The sequence below is a fragment of the Macaca nemestrina genome, chromosome 3 (genome assembly GCF_043159975.1).
Source record: "Macaca nemestrina isolate mMacNem1 chromosome 3, mMacNem.hap1, whole genome shotgun sequence".
Taxonomy (NCBI): Eukaryota; Metazoa; Chordata; class Mammalia; order Primates; family Cercopithecidae; genus Macaca; species Macaca nemestrina.
Window position 1 is genome coordinate 39441655 of NC_092127.1, and position 14182 is coordinate 39455836.

General features: G+C 50.9%; 1 protein-coding gene across 12 annotated transcripts in view; it reads right to left on the reverse strand.

Moving 5' to 3' along the window:
* Positions 1–202: 202 nt before the first annotated feature.
* The window catches only part of LOC105463461 (doublecortin like kinase 2), a 184394-nt gene continuing 170414 nt past the window's right edge, over positions 203–14182 (reverse strand). For 4 of the 12 annotated variants that reach the window (XM_011710540.3, XM_011710542.3, XM_011710539.3 and 1 more), the window contains 4 exons: positions 13156–13252; positions 12455–12535; positions 11145–11261; positions 2962–4371 (listed from right to left, as the gene is read on the reverse strand). In XM_011710540.3, the coding sequence (XP_011708842.1) occupies positions 4144–4371; positions 11145–11261; positions 12455–12535; positions 13156–13252 (523 nt within the window). In that variant the 3' untranslated portion in view covers positions 2962–4143. Of the gene's footprint in view, positions 224–2961; positions 4372–4505; positions 6916–8055; positions 8281–11144; positions 11262–12454; positions 12536–13155; positions 13253–14182 lie in introns of those variants that run through there. The other 8 variants (XM_071092578.1, XM_011710544.3, XR_976346.3 and 5 more) reach the window with 7 other exon arrangements.

The window sequence follows — 14182 nt, forward strand, 5'->3', positions numbered from 1 at the left end:
TTCTCATAACACAGCTAAGATTATGCTAATGTTCAAGAAGCTATGTTGGCTCCTAATGACGGGGTGATCACTGAAATCCTCCAGGCCCAGATCTTCAGCCGTGCTGCAGGCCAGGGCCTTGCCTCGGGTAGTTACAGAATCGAATCCCAGCACTTCACACTTCACTTCTATGGGTTTGGGTCAGTATCCTCATCTGCTGAGATCCTTTTAAATGAGTCTATTCCTTTAAAAAAAAAAAAAAAAAAGAAAAAAAAAACAGAAAAGCATTCTTTCTAAGTTGTTATTCACATCATATGGGGGGAAAAAATGGTTAAGAACAAAGACTGAAGCTGCAGCCTGGCTGCAGAGCTGCCCTGTCCAGCCTGGCAGCCACTAACCACAGTTCAACACTTGAAATGTGCCCCGTCCAAACGGAGACGTGCTGTAAATGTAAAGCACACCAGATTTCAAAGGTTTAGAATAAAAAAAGTAAAACATCCTAGGGATTTTTTTTGTATTGACTACATGCCAAAATAATACTTTGGATGTATTTAGACATATTAGGTTAAATAAAATACACTATAAAAATTAATTTCATGCCTGTAATCCCAGCACTTTGGGAGGCCGAGACGGGCGGATCACGAGGTCAGGAGATCGAGACCATCCTGGCTAACACAGTGAAACCCCGTCTCTACTAAAAATACAAAAACTTAGCCGGGCGAGGTGGCGGGCGCCTGTAGTCCCAGCTACTCGGGAGGCTGAGGCCGGAGAATGGCGTGAACCCGGGAGGCGGAGCTTGCAGTGAGCTGAGATCCGGCCACTGCACTCCAGCCTGGGTGACAGAGCGAGACTCCGTCTCAAAAAAAAAAAAAAAAAAAAAATTAATTTCACTTGTTTCTTTAAAAAAATTTTTAACATGATACTAGGAAATGCTGTCTCCTGTGGCTTGCATATTTCTGTGGGACAGCAAACTGTTCTAGAGATCTTTCTCCAAGACAACATCCATCAGCACTCCTGCTTTCAACATGGTGAATCTGCCGTGAGCTCTCTTCACCATCTCCTAATTCACATTTCACCATTTTAGCCATGAAGATATTCTGGGGAAGTTTTGCCAAATGCCTTCAATTTATATATTCAATACATTTCTGTTATAGCAACCTTTCTGAAGAGAGGGCGAGAGGAAGAGAGAGAAAATGAGAGGCTGAGACTCGGCCCGGCTCAAGTAAGGGAATCAACACCCAACAGCCCACGCCATTCTGTCTGTGCAGAATTTGAGGAGCGCAGCAGTTAAGTGCCTGTATTTAACTTCGATTCTGAGACAGAATTACAGCTTAATAAACGTCTGCTAAACAAGTGGGCGATGAACAATCTGCCTGTAGTAGAACCTTTATTTAGCTCCTCCCCTCCAGGCTTTGATTTAGCCTAGGATAGACAGGGAACCCCTCGCCCCCAAAAAGAACATGCACTTTAGAGTCAGCAAAAGCTAACACTGCATCGTGGCTCCACCTCCTGCTAATTCTATGACCTTGGACGTGTGACTTGACTTCTTGGTTTGCTCCCCTAGCACCACATACTTCTGTAGGTTTTCCTGGGGTCATAACCATCTTAACAGGATGGCTAGGCAGTGCCGCCCCCGCCAGTTCATGCTACTTCTGGTCTCCACCCTCACAGAGGACGGAGGCATGTACCAACAAGAGGCTCCTGCATCCTGACAGTGACTGGCACTGCCCGGCCACTTCTTTTCTTGTCTTTAGCAGATATCTTTCTTTGAACCTCACAGTTCGAGAGTGGGAGATGGGTTTGGGGCTCAGATCAGTGCCAGAGGCCTTGTTCTATTGCTATTTGCATTTTTCTCCTTCCTTTTATTAGCTCTTCCCTTCCATTAACAAAAATGTTTCTATTGAAAGCTAAGAAAAAGCTTGCCCTGTAACTAAAGAGGAGGCACAAGCAGAATGTTCTAGACCTATACATCACTCCTTTTTTGAAACTTACCCTCCTGTAGTCTGACCCTGCTACAGCTGTGGGACTAGGAAGCCCACCGCTGCCGCGCCCCGCCAACCTCCCTCCCCGCCCATCCCACCGCACCTTGTGGCTGACCTCTGGACCGGATCAGGGGTCAGCACCAGCCCAGAACTCATTGCATCGCCTGGCCCATGAGACTGACTCATTCCTTCAGCTATCTGAACTGGAAGATCCAGAGTCAAGTTAGATGATTTCAAGCTCTGGGATTGTAAAGCCTTGAAAAGTTGTGGACAGAGGCAGTACGAGGGTAACCTAAGTCACAGGTCAGTGGGTACTATGAGGGAACAGAAACAAGAGTCTTGCAGAGAAAGCTGTAGCTGACAGAGCACTGGAAAAAGCAGAGACAGAAGACCACACAACCTCAGAGAGAGACAGGGGAACAGCTGCCCCAACTCTCTGCCCCTCCTGCTCCTGGTTCGTAAGGTTCCTCTGTCACCCACCAGGCACACCATTTATTCTTGAGCTTTTGTGATGTGTCTTTTTTCTGAGACAGGTTCTCACTCTGTCACCCAGGCTAGAGTGCAGTGGCATGATCTCAGCTCACTGCAGCCTCTACCTCCCTGGTTCAAGTGATTCTCCCTCCTCAGCCTCCTGAGTAGCTGGGATTACAGGCATGTGCCACCACGACCGGCTAGTTTTTCTATTTTTAGTAGAGATGGGGTTTTGCCATGTTGGCCAGGCTGGTCTTGAACTCCTGACCTCAGGTGATCCACCCACCTTGGCCTCCCAAACTGCTGGGATTACAGGCCTGAGCCACCGTGCCCCTTCTGCACCTGTAACCAGACAAACTTCAACCAAGACACCTTTCCATATGTGTTCTCCCCAAACTTCCTCTTTTCCCCGAGTGGCCCTGAGACTTTGCAAAACAGCCACTGGCACCTGCTGGAACCTGCGCTGAGGAGGAGAACTTTGATTCCACACATCCTTGGCCAAACGACAACACAGACACCTTGGCCCATCCCTGATTACTTTTTTTCAAGAGGGAAAAGTTTATTGCAGGTTGGGTACACTTGTAAAAGGCAAAATCTAACAATGAGAACGAACTATAGGGCCCACCAGTTTAGAAGATGAGCAGGTAAAACAAATACACGGATTATGTACAATTATTAAAAAGAGCAGGGTGGTGGACAAAAAGGAAAAACTGCCAGCAGCCTTCCAGAAGGTTCAGAGTATATCCAGGGAGACCTTCCCGCCCAGTCCTGGCTGCCTGGGGCGCGCCGCCTCCTGTGGTTACCTGCCCTGCTCCAGATGAAACGCAGATGAGGAAGCAGGCACCGGGGCTCAGGTGCGGAGCTTGTTCTGCTCTGCAAGTCGCTGGCTTGCGGAGAAGCAGCCGCTGGGTGCCGCGTGTGCCAAGCCTCTCATTAAAACACCCAGAGGGCAGGTTCACAGGCATTTCCTAACACACGTGTGGGAAGAGCTGGGGGAAACCCATAATGCCCAGGGAAGAAGTGGCTTCTCCCATCATCTGTGTACAAATGAATACCCAGCATTGTCTCCGGTGAGCCCAGCGCCCCAAGCCAAATGGCTGAGCACGCAGCATCGGGCATCTGAGCGCTTCTCAAAGCCTGCAATCCACGTCCAAAGACCAAACCGTCCTCTCAGGCGCTCACTCCTTCCATTAGAAAGCCACTCCTCTCAGCACAGGACATCCACAAAAGGACAAATGCAATTCTAAGTCTTTTGTAAAAAAAAAAAAAAAAAAGAGAGAGAGAAAGAGAGAAAAGAAAAGAAAGGGAGCGTTCTGAGTCTATTTAAATAAGGAAAAGGCCTTGGTTCATCCAAAGTGTTTCTATAAAAATGCATCGAACGCTGGAATAAAGTTGCACATTCTCCTGGTGAAGCTGTAAAATGTCCAACAAACTGAAAATGACTGGGGATGATCTGGAACGAGTCTCTCCAAACAGCTGTTGGCAGCACGGATGCAGCCTTTGATGTCTCCAGGAACCAGAAGGTAGAGCCCAGAGCACCAGGCCAGGCTCCGGCACGCCGGGCTCCGGTTCCCAGGCGGCCTGCGGAGGACCCGCAAACTCAGACGCAGGCGGTGAGGACAGGGAGGCCTGCAGCAGGGAGGCCGGCGAGGCTGAGCAGAGGGCTGGCTTCCTGGGTGGCAGCGGGCGGCTTTGCCCGTCTGCAGGAGGCTCAGTCTCGGTGGCGGCGCCAGGTTCCTGCCCGCTCACCACCCGTGGCAGCGGGAGGACAGTTGGGGGTGGGAGATTCCGGAGGGGTGGGGGCCGGGACTGCTTCCCCAGGCACAGGGGTCTCCTCCACTGAGGGAGGACCTGGAGAGATGGGCTCCATCCCAGGCCTGCCGCCGTCTGGACAGTGCTTGCTGCAGAAAATCTGCCCCTCCTTATCTAGAGCCGTGTTCTGAGGAGGAAACAGCAGAGACAACACATTACCCAGGCCCAGGCTCGGGTCCCAGCTGCCACGAGCGGAGAGCACGACAGAGCATGCACGGGCCTCAGAAACAGAAGAGGAGAAATAACGCCAAGCCTCCAACAGAAGCCTCACAGGAGAGCAGTGGTTTCGAGAACCCACCGGGGGAAGGGGCTGTCCTCGACCTCTGCTCCTACCCTGACCCAGGCTGGCAGCCCAGGGAACACTGGGTGTCTGTGTCTTCTCTCGCTTTGGGCTGTGCCTGGGTTCTCACTGCTTCAGCCCAAGCCCAGACCTTAAGCTCAAAAGAATTCTGAGACAATAAGTAAACCTTACGAGGGTGCTCGGTCTTGGACAGTTTACTTTTCCAAAGAAAGTTCTCTGTCACAAATTGAAAAGTTACCCATATGTCCTGTGAATAATTAATCCTTCTAACAACCTGAGTGGCTGTGAAGCCTATAAAAGGCCCAGGAATCAGATGGAGCCATATTATCCTTTTTTGAGATCCTCCAGGATCTCCTCACCTGTCTTCTCTTCACATGAAGCAAAGCGTCCTTATCCTGACACGTCTTGAAAGTTTTTAAATCTGCTCAGCTCTTCAAGGAACAGAGAAACAGCCACAAAGATGTGAGGCAGTCACCTGCGTTCTGAGCCTGGCTGGGGAAGGGAGCCTGGTCCTCCTTTTTCCTTCTCTATTTCCTGCTTGTCCAGGGAAGTCCATCAAGCTGCCATCTCACTGGGCCTCCCAAAAGTGAAGGAGATGGCAGTTCCCAGGCACCTTTAGCTGAAAGGGACAATTGCCAGGAGGCATTTTGTAATCTAACTACCCTGGGGAGGGAGAGGGGAACATGCACTGGAGATTCTTTCAGTACTTTAACAACAACAAAAAACGTCTGGAGAAAATAAGAATCAACAACAGGGCTTTCTAAGATGAACTTGGGTGGCTGCCTCCAGGGCACCTGAGGCTACCTGTGGAACGGCTGCTTCTCCACCAGCCCTACCAAGTTCAAGCTGAACAGTCATCTATTTCTGGCCAGGTGCGGTGGCTCACACCCGTAATCCCAGCACTTCGGGAGGCCAGGGAGGGAAGATCACTTGAGGTCAGGAGTTTGAGACCAGTCTGGGCAACACGGAGAGACTCCATCTCCACAAAGAATTTAAAAATTAGCCGGGCATGGTGGCAGGCACCTGTTGTCCCAGCTACTTGGAGGCTGAGGCAGGAGGATGGCTGGAGCTCAGGAGTTTGAGGATACAGCGAGCTAGGATCACACCACTGCACTCTAGTCTGGGCAACAGAGCAAGACCCTGTCTCAATAAACAAAACTCCCATACCTCTACAATTTCCAAGGACAATTTCAACTACCTGGAGAAAGGGTAACGGTGGAAAACTCCACTAAAAGATGCTCCTACCTCCACGGGAAGCAGAGAGCCAGCATACAGGTCTTTCCTACCACAAAAGGTCTCCTGGGTACAAGAAAACAATCCCCCCCGTTATTTCTCCTTTTCTCTTCCTGTCAGGAGCACAGGGGTGTGTGCAGCAGAAGGCAGGCTGGCAGTGCAGTTAGTACATACCATGGCCTTGGACCTAGCCAGAGCGAAGCAATGCAGGCGGCGGGAGAGGCAGAAGGCAGGAGAGAAGCAGGGACAGAAACTAGACTTACTTTCAACAGAAGCAACACGAGTGAAACAGTTTTGTCTATCCTTAAATTAAGGCATAAACCCAAATCCTTCCCCAACTTCCCCCTGAAACAAGGCATAATCCCCCAGCGAAGAAGGCAATGCCCTTGAATCCGTCCCTTCTCAAGTCTGCACCACAGGCGCCGAGTGACGGCGGCTTCTCGGCATTTCCTTCCCACCACAAGATGGTCTCTCCTGGTCTCTGCAGCCGGGGCGAGCCCCCCTGGAGTACATGGGAGGCTGTCCTGCGTGCACCCTGCTCTGTCCTTTCTTAGGCATGCTAAGGACAAGTCCAAGAAAATGGAGCTGTAATTCCACACCTCAGCCCTGCCTGAAACCAAGGCCTCGCCCATTAAATGATCTTCTCTTATCCCAAAGGCTGGCTGAGAGTACACTTGCTGATACAAACTCATCTTTGGAAACGCAGCTGGAGAAAGAACAAAAGCCTTCACAAAGGCACCCATCCTAAGCTGCCCTTTCCAAAAAGCCACTTTTCACCTAAGTGGGAAACAGCACTGGCAGAACGACGGGACTCCTCCCGTGCTCTCACCAGCTGTTGGTCTGGAAAGGCAGGCAGTGTGGCAAGCTGAGAGGTTTTAAAATGAAGTTTTCCAGGGGCGTGCTTGGCTGGCTGGAAAGGATGTGAGTAGGTACAGGAGACCCACACCAGTAAGCAGCTGAGAGCCGGACGGCGGCATGAGAAACTGAGACAAGCATGCAGGCGTGAGAGGGGCTGAGGATGGGGTGCGCTGGTCGGGCACAGCATGGTGAATACCAGGATTCTGCTTCGGGCTCTCCCACTGTCTCAGCGGGGTAAAGAAGGAAACTCTGAGGTGCCTCTCAAACTGTCAAATCAAACTGTCAAATAAAACGCAGATAACACCATCAACTTTACTTTCTTTCACCTTTATGGACCAATTCCTAGCCCATAATTTTCTCACTGAAGCCTCAGGCCCCAACTCTGGGGGTGAGAACACCAGCATGACAGCAGACGGGCAGGTCCTATCTGTAGGTGACACAGCAGTTGCCTGATGATTCAACCTCCAGTCGGTTGACACTATTTCCACTATCATTTGTATCTGCAGAAAACCAGGTTGGTCCCACAGTCTCAGTTATGAGTACCAGGGAGAGTCATTTTGAGGTTATTTTTAATATAAAAACACTTAAAACTGTTCCCGAAGACAGGACACACAGATGCACAGTGACGTGAGGAGGATGAGGACGAGGAGGACGATACAGCAGCATCGCGAGTTCCCCCACACAACCGTGCCCTGGACCGGGTCCTGCGCCAGGGGAGGACCAGCAGCAGGCCTTCCTCTCCCGCTTTTGGGGACAGCCCAAAATTCACAGGCTGGTGTTTTGGCCATCGAGAATGGATGCCACCTGAGACAAGCCTGATTGAATTTTCCTGCAGGTCCTGAATGGGATCATGACATCAGCAGTTCCCCCGAGCTAACAGCCCGCAGAGTTGTGTAGGGAACACGGGGTTAGAGGGACACCCTGCCAACATGCGCGGAGTGACTACCGAACACACGTAAACACACAACATTCACAATCGCCATCAGAACTGCAAACAAAAGAGGGTTGTTCGGTTACACAAACACCCTGTCAGAGCCCAGGGGTTTGTTTTTTGACTGTTGAACTCCTCATCAGCAAATGGGAAATGGTATTTGTAAACCACACAACATAGGTTCTGTCTGAGGGGGTCTAAGCGTCATTATCCAGGACAGAGCCTGTAGAACGGCTAATCACTCCAGAACGTCAGCTCAGAGCCAGCCAGAACGAGGCCGGGCACAGGCCTACAGCCGCTGATTCCTATCTGAGCCCCTGAGTCAAAAAGTGACCCCAGCAACGACTCCCTTCACAGTCTCTGAGCAAACTCTCCGAAGCCCTGGGCACAGGGTGGTTAAAGGTTCTTCCTCTCAGAAGACTTCATATGGTTAGTAAATTCCGATCCCAACCAATCTCTCAAGGTTTTTCATGACGTGTTGAGTATGCCAATTTTTAATGTTTTATTTTTCTAAATTTTCCAAGAAGCTGCCTTACAACGCAGTGCACAGCGAGGCTATGTACCACTGAGCCCATCCATCAATGCTAGCTCTCGCAAGGGAATCGCTGGACACATTCTCGTGCTGTTGGCTCAATCAGGATGGTTCTTTTCAAAGTGTCTACGCTGTAATTCTTTGACAACTCGGACTTTCTCAGGCTTTCAGCAAAACACTGCTAAAATTCAAGGGAAACCACAACTCAAAAGGTCTTCCCACTGCTTTGGCACAGAGCACCCCCAAAGTCCTGCAAGCCATCAAAAGACTCAGCTTGCAAACTCAGGCTCTGTCTGGAGAGAGACGGAGAGCACGCTTTCTGGCAGGGGAGCAGCTGGGGAGCTGCAAGGACACACAGAGAGCAGCCACTTCAATGCAGCCACCCCGGGGACAGAAGAGAATGACGCCCAGTGGGTGCTGAGAACCTGGTGGATGCTCAATCCATGTAACAGAGTGCTGCATGCTCGTAGGGGGTGTGGGGTGTGGGGTGAGTGGGGGGGTGTGGGGTGTGTTGGGGTGTGGGGTGTGCTGGGGGGTGTGGGTGTGGGATGTGTGAGGGTATGTGGATGTGTTGGAGTGTGTGGCGGTTGTGGGGGTGTGTTGGGGTGTGAGGGATATGTAGTGTGTGGCGTGTGTGATGTGTGTAGGGCATGTGGGGGTTTGGGGTATGGGGGTGTGGGGAATGTGGGTGGTGGCGGGTGTGGGGGATATGGGGCGTGGGGTGTGTGTAGGGTTTGTGTGCAGTGTGGGAAATGTGGGGTGTGTGGAGTGGGGTGTGGGGGCTGTGGGGTGTGTAGAGTGTGTGTAGGGTATGTGCACGGTGTAGGGGATGTGGGGTGTATGGAGTGGGGGGTGTGGGGTATGGGGTATGTGTGGGCGGTTGAGGAGTGTGTGTGTAGCATATATGTGGGGTGTGGGGGATGTGGGGTGTGTTTAGTGGGGGGTAGAGGGTGTGGAGTGGGGGTGGGGGATGTGGGGTGTGTGGAGTGGGGGGTGGAGGATGTAGGGTGTGTGGAGTGGGGTGTGGGGGATGTGGGGTGTGTGGAGTGGGGTGTGGGGGATGTGGGGTGTGTGGAGTGGGGGGTGGAGGATGTAGAGTGTGTGGAGTGGGGTGTGGGGGATGTGGGGTGTGTGGAGTGGGGTGTGGGGTGTGTAGGGTGTGTGTAGGGTATGTGCACGGTGTGGGGGATGTGGGGTGTGTGGAGTGGGGTGTGGGGTGTGGGGGCTGTGGGGTGTGTAGGGTGTGTGTAGGGTATGTGCACGGTGTGGGGGATGTGGGGTGTGTGGAGTGGGGGGTGGGGGGTGTGGAGTGGGATGTGGGGGATGTGGGGTGTGGGGTGTGTGGGATGTGGGGTGTGGGGTGTGTGGGGTGTGGGGGATGTGGGGTGTGGGGTGTGGGGGATGTGGGGTGTGGGGTGTGGGGGATGTGGGGTGTGGGGTGTGGGGGATGTGGGGTGTGGGGGATGTGGGGTGTGGGGTGTGGGGGATGTGGGGTGTGGGGTGTGGGGGATGTGGGGTGTGTGGAGTGGGGGGTGGGGGATGTAGGGTGCATGGAGTGGGGTGTGGGGGATGTGGGATGTGTGGAGTGGGGGGTGGAGGATGTAGGGTGTGTGGAGTGGGGTGTGGGGGATGTGGGGTGTGTGGAGTGGGGGGTGTGGGGGATGTGGGGTGTGTGGCATGGGGGGTGTGGCATGGAGTGTGTGGGGGATGTGGGGTGTGTGGAGTGGGGGGTGTGGGGGATAGGGTGTGTGTGGGGTGTGGGGTATGGGGTGTGTGTGTGGTGTGTGTAGGGTATGTGTGGGATGTGGGGTGTGTGGAGTGGGGGATGTGTGGTGTGGGGGATATGGGGTGTGGGGGGTGTTGGGGTTGGGGGGATGTGGGTTATGTGTGTGGCTTCCTTACAGCTTCTATCTGGACCCTGCATCTTCCTAGGTAAGACTCCCAGATGACCATGCACCATGAGAATATGCCACTGTTTCCTTTCTAGTTGGGGAGGAAACAAGAAGGACCTTCCCAGAGGGCGAGAGGCCTGTCCCAAGTACGAGTGACAGAGCTGTGGAGATGGCCCATCCTTAGCTGTCAGGACTCAATGTGGTCACGGGGGGGCCCAGATGTGAAACTCAGACACTCATCACCTCAGCAGGTCTGATTCGAAAGCCGCTCCAGCCAACTCCGGCTCTGGGAAAGGCAGCTCCACCCCTGTTCTATGCTCCCGGGAGTGCGGTGGGGGGAACCGAGGTCCCTGCCTGGGCGGCTGGTTGGCCTCCACCACTCCCAGGGAGCTGGCTTTCCAGCCCAGCGTCGCACTGGCTCAGGCCTGGACAGCTGCTGCCGGTGTGCTGCCCTCACCTCTGGTTCAATGTTTTTTCCTTTTGATTCATTTACTCTCATGTCACTTTTCATTTTAATTTGTTGTGTTTATGTATTTAGAAAAGTTGCCTTAAGAAACATTTTGGAAGAAAGGCTGAAAAAATAAGGCCATCATTGTCACTGACATCTCATAAACTGTTAACCCTGAAAAACAAATATATATATATATTTTTTTTTCCTTGGTTCTGTACTTTAAAAGCCCCAAACTGATTTTTAGAAAACACTGATTTTTTTAAAACTGAAATTTGTTTAGCTTTGGCTGTTTCTTATGCCAAGTCTCAAAGAATAATTCACATCTCTAATCATCTATTTTTGAGGCCTTGAGTAAGCAGGGAGTTAATTCCTAACACAACAAATCTCACCAGGGCTTGGGAGTCTCTCTAGATGAGAAGGCAGAGACAAGAGTAGAAGCAGCTGCCCAGAGGGCCCAGCCGGGAGCTCCGTGGCACCTGGACCCCTCAGACCAGCCCTGTTGGTCCCTGCACAAGCCCCTCCACACAGTGCCCCAAGCCGGGGAGTTGCCAGACGAGTGCCCTCCACATGCCAAGCCAATCTTCGTATGAAATAGGACCATGGAAGGCACCAACTTCCATGTGAGGGCAGCTCCCAGCTATCTAATTCAATACTTCAAGGCCGGCTCCACAGACAGGCCAGATGCTGCCACCTTCCACTCACCATGATGACGGAGACCCCGGTGGTAGTGCTGTTCTGTTTGGGGAGCGCATTATTAAAGTGCTGTTTTAGTTTACCTGTTACCTCAGCTTGCATGTTATTCTCCTGGGAGGCATCATCCTACAGGAAAGAAAAGAATCAAATACAATGCTTTTTCCATCCTCCCATTTCAGTTGTCTTTTCCTTAAGAGTCTCCCTCCCAGCCCCACCCTCCTGACCTCTTCCTAAATGGGCCCCTCTTAGCCACAGAATTAGGGAAACAATGACCTTTCAAAAATAACTATTGTTATTCAGCAGTCCCAGGCCCTCAGAAAGACCCCACACCATTCCCTTTGCCCCTCAGTACTAGAGTAGGCCCAGGAGAGGGCACAGGTCTCCCGGGACACAAAGCAGGACACTCTTCAGGCTACTGAGACCCTCGCCCAACGCACACGATTTAGTATGATCCCTCCCATGGAAGCATCAAAGGTAATTGTTTTTCACTTTAATCAAGAATTCATTTAGTTGTTAGTCTTTATTGCTTATAATAAACAAAAAAAAAAATGTGGCATCTTAGCTACTTGGTCCAAGAGCCACATCATTTAGCCCGAGAGAGCAGCGAGCAGGGTCCAGAGAGACTGCACCCTGATGGCGAGTGGGTGGGGCAGTGGAGGTGCACAGGGAGCTCCCAAACCCGAGTCAACAAAGCCCTGGGCTAACTAAACTAACTTCACTCTCCTGGAGCCTCCCAGCAATGAGGGAAATGGATGGGAGAAATGTAATTCCCACAGTCCCCATTTATTGGATTGTGTTTCCCTCCCAGAGACCACCTGAGCCTCTGGGAGGGGACTCTAGTCAATATCACATGTCTCCACCCAGCTCTGAAGGGACCATGTCTCAGCCTCCCCATCAACAGCAGGAGGTCTCCTGAAAGCACGTGCCCTGAAGGCAGAGAGATCAGAGTCTGAAACAGGCTCATCTCCAGGGCAAATCCTGGAAACTCTCAAACCCTGGAACCACAGAAAACGAGAGAGAAGAGCCTCCTAAAAGAGCACTGTGGCCAATTCCATTTTGCAGATAAGGAAACTGGGGCCAAGAAAGGGACAGTGACTTGCCAGGTGACTCGCGGGGCAGGGTCTCAGACTGGGACCCTGGTGCCAACTGCTTTGTTGGGGAGCCATCTTCATGCTACTTGCTCAATGGGAAAGACAGATATTCTATCTACCATGGAGCTTGGATGTATAACGTTTGCATGTGTAAACATCACAGTGAGGAACCGTGCTGTTGGCCACAGAGCACAGTGATGCCCATTCCCTGGGAATGTGGGTACTTACTGACACCCAGGGGTGACTCAGGATTTGTCCCGCAGTACACCGAGCTTCAACATTTACCTGAAGCATTTGACTGATTAACTCCTACAAATAAATAAACAAGACAGACCACAGAGAAGGAGATAATTCAATATCACAAAAGAAGATAATTCCAGCATAAATATAGAAATCTGAGTTTGTAGCAAGCACTTCAGAGAAGAGCCAGCACAGCTGTTAGCTGATTCAAACTTAAACGTGATTACACCTACTCTCCTAACGCCTTATAAGCAGTGCAAAAGAAGAGACGGTCTCTCCTGAGTCCACATGAAACTAAGATGCTCTCACCTAAGAGTTCTGGTCATTGTTATTATTCCACAGTCTAAAACTGCAGTATTTCTCCTTTTGGCAATTCAGTGTGTTCTGCAGTTCATCCCTGTATCCCGATGGGGGCCCAATACATATTTCTCGAGTAAATGAAATAATGGATGTTGAGAGCTTAGAGGAGCACAAGAGGATGGAGGGAAACCGGAAAGACGGCCAGTCCAACTTTAAGAATTTTGCCAAGAACTTCAGAGACCATACCATAGGACGAACTTAAAAGAACAACCACACAATAAAAGCCAAGGAACTTTCTGCAATGCAATACCAAGAGTAGCTACAGCCCTGTGGAATGGGTGAGGACCCCACAACGTAATACAACCCACAGAAACAGGCCTGGAGGGTACCTTGGCAGAGTCCGTGATGTTATCCCAGTAGGGGGCCGGAAACTCCAGCTTCCCAGCCAAGATCTGGTCGAAGAGATCTTCCTGGAGATTGTTCTCGCTAAGCCAGTGACAAAGAAATGGAAGAAAAGTCAAAGTCACCGTAGAGTTTTTCAACAAAATGCCCACGGGAAGAGTGGGGAAAGGAGTCCAGTCTCTGGCTTTGACTTGGGCATTCCATATCTCAATTATGTATCTCAATTCCATTTGTAATGACAGAACTTTTCCTTTTAGACAATGAGCCAAAGAACATTTCCATAGGCTGAGGAATTAAAGAGACAGAGACAACGACTCAAACATTTGCTTAATGAACGCAGAGTTTCAGTTTGGGAAGATGGAAAAGTTCAGGAATGGGACGGTGGTGATTCTTGCTGCACACAATGTGAATGTATTTAGTGGTACTGAACCGTACACTTAAAAATGGTGAGAATGATTGATTTTGTTATATATATTTACCACACACACAAACACACACTCAAGAAAATACTGGAATCCACAAATAATGGAAATCCTCATTTCAGGAAAAAAAAAAATCAGCATCTGCCCTCAAAACTATCATGGCAACAAGAAAGGAAAGGCAGAAAATCTGAGTCCGATCTCCTTTCCCTTCTTCCTTCCACTTTAATAGCCAAAGGTCAGTGGAACAGCCAACATATGAAAAAGTTATAAGGAGTTCAGGATCTGGATAAAACATTCATGAAATAATTAGTTCACTGTTGGAAACTGACTTTAAGCTCAGTCTGAGAGGAAGGGCCAACCCAAGACACCAGGCAGAATGGCACAGGCTGAGGCAAACCCATGCCAGTGGCTCACAGGGGCATCCCTCCCACCTGCGCCTGACCGTCCCACCCTCGGAGGCGCACTTACACAGTCAGTGCCTGATGAATACAGGCTGACCTGACTTCTCCTGAATGTCATGAAAATGTGGAAACACCACTGGGAAAGATGTCCCCAACCTCCCAAATAACTTAACCTCCAGAGCCCCCTCACT